The 9,805-nt window shown below is 31.8% G+C and overlaps 1 protein-coding gene and 1 non-coding gene across 2 annotated transcripts; one reads left to right on the top strand and one right to left on the bottom strand.

Moving 5' to 3' along the window:
- Window positions 1-1,107: 1,107 nt before the first annotated feature.
- LOC105953947 (small ribosomal subunit protein eS27y) lies at window positions 1,108-2,484 on the top strand. The gene is made up of 4 exons (XM_012977626.2): window positions 1,108-1,247; window positions 1,348-1,449; window positions 1,556-1,584; window positions 2,188-2,484. Exons 1-4 carry the CDS (start codon window positions 1,245-1,247, stop codon window positions 2,312-2,314), a joined length of 261 nt encoding a protein of 86 aa, XP_012833080.1. The 5' UTR covers window positions 1,108-1,244; the 3' UTR covers window positions 2,315-2,484.
- A 946-nt stretch (window positions 2,485-3,430) lies between these two features.
- TRNAF-GAA (transfer RNA phenylalanine (anticodon GAA)) lies at window positions 3,431-3,503 on the bottom strand. Its single transcript has one exon. It is a non-coding gene; the product is annotated as a tRNA-Phe (tRNA).
- Window positions 3,504-9,805: the final 6,302 nt, after the last annotated feature.

Raw genomic sequence — 9,805 nt, forward strand, 5'->3', positions numbered from 1 at the left:
AGGTACAAAAAAGAATCGAAAAAATTGTTTTTCATACCCAAAATATTACTGATTGGGACAATAATATTAGTAATATTATTGTGGTAATATTCATATTACTGTTTTCGCATTCAATATTACTGTCTCATACATTAATTATGTTGTTAACGGGAGAATAACAAATTCAAAAATTAGAATTTAAAAGACAAGGTCAATGGCTGAAACTTTCGGTCAACGCCGACGACCGGCCGAAAAAAAAAATTATTTTCTAAAAAAAAAAATTATCTTTTCAAAAAATTTGTGAAAAATGGGGGTAATATGGTATATTTGTTCGAATTAAGAGTCAATATGAAATATGGACAAAGTCAAAATACAATATATTAAATTGATGAAAATTATATTATGAGCGACACTTTGGACAAAATACATGGAATTAGTTTATTTGCAAAACTATTTTTGTTTGCACATATGTGAATTTAAGTTCTTGTCATATGCTTATATGCCCATAATTTTGTTAGAGCTCTTAAATTAGCTTTGGGAGAGAAATGAAAGAGGTAGGTAGGTCTAGAGAGAGAAATGATAGAGTATTATAAAAGGTAGGGTAAATTACACTCACTCCTGAGATATGGTCAAATTACGATCTCCACATTTCAAATTTAATGGAATTTTCTAGATTTTTATGGAATATTATCACTTTTGTACGCGTTTTATCCCATTCGATCTCCACATTTTGAAACAAAATGATCATAAGATGTGTATTTTGGCCTGTACATATATCACATTTTGGTGCATCAGAAACTGTATTTTTACACAAAACGAGTACAAACTAAAACACATTCCACGGAATCTAGATGATTATATAATTTGACATCATAAGGATGGAAGTGTAAGAAAATTCTTAGTTAAGGGATATATATAATTATGCAAAACAATAGGGGAGTTCTCGTAATTTGACCCATACACATTTGAGAATGAATACTTAACTTGGGCCAGAATATTTTGAACACGGACGTAGATGCAAGAAATATACTACTTCTGTGGATTAATCGAAAATCCAAATATTGGGGAGGGGCCGAGATTTAAATAAAAATAAAAGTGATGCGTTTAGTTGGAGAATACACATCCAACGGCCCACGCCCACCAAATACTAATATAGAAACCCTAGAATCTCACTCTACTTCATTCTCTCTCTACAGCCGTCGCGTGTATTCTCTCTCCTCTCTCCAATTTACACACACGCGCCACCGTCCTCCGAATCGTGAAAGATGGTAAAGATTTACGAACGAATTGTAGTTAAATTTTTTTTTTCTTTTTTCCGAATTGATTTCGCCTTTTTATTTGATCCGATTTGATAATGTTTTTGATTAGGCGGTCTCGAATGATTACGATCTGCTCAACCCGCCGGCGGAGCTCGAGAAGAGGAAGCACAAACTCAAGCGCCTCGTACAATCCCCAAATTCTTTCTTCATGGTATTTATATTCTTCCATTTTCAATTTATTTAATTATATATGATTTATTTATTTTTATTTATGTTTTATGTTTGATTCGTTGTTTGTGTCATTGTTGTATTCGCAGGATGTCAAGTGTCAGGGTTGCTTCAACATGTAAAGTTTCTATCTTTTTTTTTTTTTTTTTTTTTCTAGTTTCCCTTTTAATTTTTAATTATTTGATTTCATTTATGGTTAATTGAAAGGGTAAATTACAACCTCCACTGAGGTATGGTGAAATTACGAAACCCCCTCGTATTTGGTAATTAAAACCACCCCTCAACTGTAAATTTTCTTACACGTACACCTATGCGGTTTTAAATTTAGTGGAATTTTCTAGATTAGATGGAATATTCTCAATTTTGTACCTGTTTAATCCCATTCAAGCTCCACATTTTAAAGTTAGATGATTATTAGATGTGTTTTTTGACATGTCTATATCATATTCTGGTGCATCAGAAACTGTATTTTTGCACAAAATGAGTACAAACTAGAGAAGATTCCATGGAATCTAGATGATTACGACACCATAAGAGTTGATGTGTAAGAAGGAAGATTCATAGTTGAGGGTAGATGTAATTATCCAATTATAGGGATTTTTTCGTAATTTGACCATAACTTAGGTGTGGTTGTAATTTACCCTTATTGAAATTATAAAAATATGATTTTTATTTTTATTTTTATTTTTAATTATATTTTATGTGTTTTGGGAATGTTCAGAACTACTGTTTTCAGCCACTCTCAGACGGTGGTTGTTTGCGGCAACTGTCAGACTGTGCTCTGCCAACCCACCGGAGGGCGTGCTAGGCTCACAGAGGGATGCTCATTTAGAAGAAAGGGTGATTAATTTTAAATCTACTTTTGATTGTATTTACATTCTTAAGATAGTGAAAAAAATGATATTCTGAGAGGATTTTTTGGTTTAATGTGACTGAGTAATTGTTGTGTTGTTTTATCTAGATTTTTATGATTGGATATTGCAATTCGGTTTATATTAAATTATCCCTTTTGCTCTTATGCATTCAATGTTTTTGTTTTGCGATTCTATTCTGATCTAGTTTCGACTGACGAAAACTGCTTGAAATATGAAGTGTCTACTTTGTGATATAGCTTTTGAGTGTAAAATCAAACAGAAGAAATTATTGCACCGAGTGACATATTACACAATGATAAGATCGACTTTGAAGTTTCGTGTGTTTTTTTTTCCTCGACTTGGGTTCAGTTTTGACATTACAGATATGCTTATGCGAAATGCCTGAAATATATCATGTACTTTGTGATTTAGTTCGTGTGAAAAATCGAGAGGAAGAAAGTGCTGCACGAGTGAGATATATACTGTGATAAGTTACAAATTCAATGAGTTGTGTTATGGGATTAATAGATGTATTGTATGTTGCAATTTTTAACTAGTCTTTTGATTTTTACTACTTGTTTGGACAAGTGCTGTAAATAGGTTTTTTTTTTTAATGCTGATATAGTTCATTCTAGTTTTAGCTGCAAATCTCTAGAGTAAATTACAACGGCCCCTTGAATTAAGGTCTATTTACAAAAAAAGACCTCTAATTTTCCCATAATTACACCCACCCCTTGCAATTTGTAGATTTTTCTTACATGATGTAATTTTCCCATAAAAACCTCTTATGTAAGAAATTTACTAACTGCAGGGTCTAGATGTAATTTCTAAAAAAAGAGGGGATAGCTATATGCTGACAACAGTAGGTGAAACGCCCTTATGATTCATTTTTGTTAGCAAACTATCCCTTGAAACTCACTATTTAGAGGATTGTGTGCTGGAGAAAATGTATAATGAAATTTTTGCTAAGGTTAATAACTTGAATTTTTTTTCTTCGGAAATTCGATACGACTAATTATACTAACACCACAAACTAAACGGGGTCCGATCCTACAAAAACATAATATGGGAAAGAATATTGGATTCGAGTATGAGAAATAAAAAAGAGAATGCGGTGAACGTGGATCGAACACGTGACCTTCAGATCTTCAGTCTGACGCTCTCCCAACTGAGCTATCCCCGCCCGATGTCAAAATGTTGAATATATTATAATTGATCCTTTTAAAAGTCTTGGGGGTTACCTATTTCTGTTCGAATTTATGATGTATTTAATTAAATCTTACTCTTTAAGATTTGTACACAAAATATTGTTAATTAAGAAATAAAAAATAATACTAGTTGTTATGAAACTTAAAAGTGTGGATGACCACCATTACACCACCATTACTCCCACTACCACCACCATAACTCCCACCATCATCTCCACCATTATTCATCATTAAAAGTGTTGTAACTCTTGACCTTTGAGAGGTCTTTCTTGTACTATATATACAACACAATGTAAATGTATTTTACACAACAAGAAGAAGAGAAATACATATTACATTCTCTCTATTTACTCTCTTATGTTCTATTTGTTATGTTGTCTTCTTCTTCATTTTCTAACACGTTATCAGCACGATTGTTCTACTTTAATTTTCGAGCAAAGATGGTCCAAGGAAGATGACTCATTAGCCATTGAAGATGAAAGGGAGTTTATTTTAAATATTTTATTCTTGTTTTGAATTGATAAAATATTAACCATCTTACTTTTGTTGTAGGTGATTTTTCGTGCAATTCACCAGTTTGTACTTCGATGTCTGTTTTGGACCTGATAATGTCCAAATTTCAGAAAATGCAAAATACGAAACTTGTAGCATTTTCTATTGGCTGTTCGGAACATTTTGAATCATCAACATCGGATCTCGATCAAGAGAGATATGCTTAAAATACTCAGACATGCCAGATCTGTCATTTGTGGTCATTTTTCAAGACTTTGAGTCCCGTTTCGGACCTGATATTGTCCGAATTTGATAAAATGTAAAACACGAAAGTTGTAGAACTGTCTGTTGGCTGTTCACAGCATGTTGAAGCGTTGAAATTGGATCTCGAATGAGAGAGATACAAGCAAATTACTCAGACATGACAGATTTGTCATTTGTGGACATTTTTCAAGTCCACAAAATATTGAAACGAGAAAATTGATAATTGATCATAATCAATTTATGGCTTGAAGCCTAGATCACATTTTGAGACTATAAGTCTCAATAGAATATGATAGACTCAAAGTTTATGCGATAATAATACTCAAACTTAAGATTTGAGTTGATATGTATTTCTCATTCATAGTACTTTAAGTCTAAATGATAAGACTCTTGAACAATTGAGTTAGAGGGTATTCCCCATTTATAGTACTATTCTTTCATGATCAAAGTACTATTACGATTTTTATCATATATTGAGGCTTGAAGCCCAAATCGAGCACGTACAATCAAGTGACTCGAAGATTTGAGTGGTATATTAAAAAAAAAAAAAACCACTTGCTCTCTAGTTTATGCAACTTGAAAAGCTCCATCAATCGAAAAAGGAACTCGAAGTTCATAAATTTTAGGCTAAAATTAAAGCCTAGTTTAAATATGAAAGCTTGAAAGCTTATATGGGGGAATATTAAATATAAAGGTTTGAGGCCTAGATTAAATTTGAAGACTATAAGTCTCAATTGAATATATTAGACTCAAGGTCTAAGTGATAATATTCAAAATTGAATATTTGAGTTAATGGGTATTTCCCACTCAATGTACTATTATTTTATGATTAAGTACCAATTATAGGGCTTAAGACCCCAAATCAAGTACATAAATTCAAGGTGTAAAACTCAATCCTTGAGATTTGAATTGTATATATGTACTCAAAATGAGTATTCATTTGTGATACAATAATATCAAAATATCACGAGGTTTGAAATTATCTTGAATGTTCAACAACAAAAAACATGAGATATGGATCATTTAAGTTGAAGATCCATTTATGTGTCATGAAAACATAAACTATTTCATGTTGGTGATATATGTTTTGAAGTCACAAGCCACATACTTCATACTTAAATGTGGCTACAAGACACAAACAAAGTATTTTGTGCCATGAAAATACATATAAAAATTGGTGGCATGTGTCTTGCACAAACAAGTAAAAGTAACATATATAAATATAGTTACTTATGGAGATATAAGATAATATTCTCCAATATATGTGACTTGAAATACTCCATCAAAATCCATACTTTGGATATATTTTATGCTCATGAAATAGAAACATAAGAACTAAAGTTGCTTTCATCGTAGCGAATCGAGAGAATATGAGGGCATATCGTATTTTAATACGAGTTGTGAGCTAAAATTGAAATATTATAAAGCTCGTTCAAGTTTGTTATTCCATGAAGTGGATATAACAAATATTCAATATTTGAAGAGATGTCCTTGAGAAAAATAGATATTTTGGTGCTTATTTTATCACAATTTTCTCTCATCATTAGAAGGGGAAGAGAGATGAGAAATAGGAAAAATGTTGGTCATGATCATTTTATAATAAAATATTTTGATAAGTTTTATCAAGCACCAATATAAAAAATAACAAAAAATTGTGTCACATTTTGGACATGGCATATCTATCGCATGTTTTATTACATGTACATTACAATCGATTATTTATGCGATTAAATAATCCCTAATGGGAGATAATTATATGACATACTTTGTCAATTGTGTTTATATGAGACAATTTTCCCGCCGTTAGGGGGAGATTAGAAGCCGATTTATTTACATGGAACGGCGTGAAATTATATAATATAATATGTCTCATCTTGGTTTGTGCATCAAAGAATTAACACACACTACAAAAGAATACATTGCAACAATCTTATAAGTAAAATGCGAGATGCATTGATTGAAAAATATGTTGCAAATGAATACCCTAGAAGGGTGAAAAGAGAATGTCCGAGAAGGACATGTTGTACATTGTGATTGCATCGAGAAGTCCCTTGAAGGGTGAATATGGTACACTAGCTAACCAATTATAATTTATGCATATAAGAGGGGGAGATATTTATGTTGGTTCGAATGATTAGCACCTCAAGAAGTGGGTGAATATCGTTTAACTAAAAGTCTGCTAGCGCTAGTAGCATTGTAATCTCATCCTATTATTTATCCCATTTGATGAAGGGAATCGTCTTACAGACGATGTTGGGGGACGCCTCAACACCAATATCCATTAATATGATTTGAAAATCTTTGCCAATTACGGTGGCATAAATCAAATTTATATTTGGATGAGAAATTCATTGATGATTATACGGTAGATACCGAAATCATTTACAATCGAACCAAAGTGCCAATAAAGATTCGATTGGCAAATAAATCATGGTTAGCTTGCTCTCTAAGTGAATAGAGAGGCATTTGAGACATTAGTTCTCAATTTTGTTGTTGTACCGATATACTATCTTAAAGAATTGAAAATTCTTTTTAAATGAATACTCATGTACCAAATTGAATTTGATAATATTGAGTTTGAAAATAAAGTGGACAAGTTGTCCTCAATACTCCCTCCACATTGTGAAACTCAAAAGCGCGCGTTTTGTCCACGTAGGACATTTTATTGAAATAAATAATGAGCTCAAGCACATAAAGTATTATGAAAACTTTATTGGTGCAAGATATAAAATTCTCTGCAAGAGAAAAATACATGGTACATGAAAAATATAGATCTCTAGAAGAGATCGTACCCACGAAGGCTACAATCCCCATTTGTATGAATATAATTCTCCGAGGAGAATCCGGTACCGGAAAAGTGAAATAACAAGCGATGGCTTGATTATCTAGAAAATGGGGAGTACGAAGGATATTATTGATAAATATGTGTGTGCAATTATTTTTAAACAGTGAAGAACTGGTATCTCATAAATGTAAATGCATGTCGACATCCAATTGGCCATATAGTTAGAAAATGTATATGGCAATGAATATTTGAAATTAGAAATGAGATAATAAATTGCACATTGACTTGACGTCAACACATATGAAGTTGTGGAGCCTTTAGTACAAAAGTGGGTAGTATTATCGCGGTACATTTGAATACCTTTTGAAAATATTTTATAATGAGAACGATGCAATCAATTTTCGGTGTTCAAATGACTTGACATACAACATGTGTATACAAATACCGCATATCTATATGGATCATCAAATAATAACAATGAAGTAAATTCTTGAAAATATAATGCTTGTAGCATATAATAAATGGTCTCATGAGTTAGACCATTGTGATGATCCATACACAAATTAATAATTTTGTTGGTATAGTCACTTTACTGAATACCATATTAGCGAAATGAATAATCAAATGATTCGTTTATCGTATATATGAATGACTTAGTCTTGTGAGGCTCTTGAAGAGCTCACATAGGCATATTTGATGAAAGAGATTGAGATCAATTGAAGGATAAATTTTATAGATCGAACATTTGTTTTATGGAATTTGTTTCCATCATTTTATGTGATAAGCCTCATTCACTGATTGTCCGGTCTTTGAATATATCAAAAGAGGCCGTCGAAATATTGAAGTTTTCTAAAGTCGCGAGTTAAAGAAGAAAGATGATTTTTGCAATCATCATTAACTATATGTCGGAGATCTATCATTGAATCATTGAGAAAATGATCAAACTCAATCTCATGTCGAATTCAGGGGGAGCGTGATCAATAATTCTAACATTGTACTCTTTTTCCTTCGTCCAAGTTTTTGTCCCAATGGGTTTTTCTTGGCAAGGTTTTAACGAGGCAGTGTGACGCTCATAAGCTTTAAATGGATGTGTACTCTTTTCTCCTTCGATTAGGTTTTGTCCCACTGGGTTTTCCTAACAAGGTTTTTAACGAGGCATATTCCATAGATGGTGGACATCCAAGGGGGAGTGTTATGAAACTTAAAAGTGTGGATGACCACCATTACACCACCATTACTCCCACTACCACCACCATAACTCCCACCATCATCTCCACCATTATTCATCATTAAAAGTGTTGTAACTCTTGACCTTTGAGAGGTCTTTCTTGTACTATATATACAACACAATGTAAATGTATTTTACACAACAAGAAGAAGAGAAATACATATTACATTCTCTCTATTTACTCTCTTATATTCTCTTTGTTATGTTGTCTTCTTCTTCATTTTCTAACACTAGTTAAATATTGTTTAAATTTATATTAAAGAGAAAATATTCTTTCTTGTAGTAACTTGTAACATAGTTTTTATTTTGTTGGATTTTATAAATTCCATAAACGTAGAAAAAATCTATTTTTAAGTAGTTCTTACATTTTTTTTTTCTGTTCTTCTTGGTCTTAAAAAAAAAACATTTTTTTGAGTATAGTTCTTAACTTTTTATTAGTTGAAAAAAATATTCACTCTGTTCAACAGTATCTGTCTCTTTTAAAAAAATAATTGTTCCATATTATCTGTCACTTCACAATTCCAATATTGCATCAATTACATATTTTTCAATTATACCCTTATTAACTCTCCAATACTATTTCTGTATTGATTAATAAACAATGATATTTTTGTCTATCTATATTTATTTTCCTAAAATCGAGACATATTTATTGAGATTTTTAAGACTTGTGTTAAGGTAAAAAACGACACATATTTAGAAACGAAGAGAGTAATTAATTCAACATACCTATGATAACATGGATTATTAGGGAAAACTCCCCTTTTTGCTATTTGCCTTGCTATAGCTCCAATTTTCTTTCGCCTATTTGACATAACTCTGTAGTCTAACTCTAACATTAAATTAATGTTAATTTCACTTGGACACCCTCCAAGATACTGAAATTGCAGACTCACCTCCTCTTAGTCAAAATATTGCCCAAACCTCCCATGTTAGATGGTTTCGTTTACAATGCCTAACGAGTGTTTAAAATGTCACTTTTACCCTCTTTTTAATACAATTAATAACAAAAAAAAAGTAGGAAAAATAAATGAAAATAGGCAAATAGGAAATACCTATTTGACCCTTGTACCCTAAATGGATCAAGTTTTTGAAGGAAACACATTTCCATTTTTTAATTATTATGAGGAACATCCCCGAAACATTTAATTATTTACTGAAACAGCCACGAAACCTTTTCGACAGATGTCATGGAAAGGTTTACGAAACGTTTCCGAAAGAACGCGTTTAAGTAGAAGTTTCACATGTTTCTTGGGTATTGATTAGTAGATGCAAAATGACAGTTATGCCCTTAAAAAATAGAAATATCCTTTTAAAACGGAGAATCCCGGCGAAAACAATACCAAAAAAATTTGACAGTTGGGGCGATATCAAACCGTAGTAATATTTTCAAGGGGTATAATGTAATTTTTGTATTTGTAGAGGGGGCTAGTGCAAAACTTGGAATTTTCAAGGGGCTGAGCTGTTATTTGTTTTTATTATGCTGAATTAAAATAAAAGTTTTATTT

Source organism: Erythranthe guttata, chromosome 7 (assembly GCF_056151865.1).
Source record: "Erythranthe guttata isolate IM_541 chromosome 7, IM_541, whole genome shotgun sequence".
Classification (NCBI taxonomy): domain Eukaryota; kingdom Viridiplantae; phylum Streptophyta; class Magnoliopsida; order Lamiales; family Phrymaceae; genus Erythranthe; species Erythranthe guttata.

What these genes read in the sequence shown, in the direction of transcription:
- LOC105953947 (XM_012977626.2), top strand. An exon ending in CCCCAAATTCTTTCTTCATG is followed by an intron (nt 1,450 to 1,555) that starts GTATTTATATTC and finishes TTGTATTCGCAG; the next exon opens with GATGTCAAGTGTCAGGGTTG. An exon ending in TGTCAGGGTTGCTTCAACAT is followed by an intron (nt 1,585 to 2,187) that starts GTAAAGTTTCTA and finishes GGGAATGTTCAG; the next exon opens with AACTACTGTTTTCAGCCACT.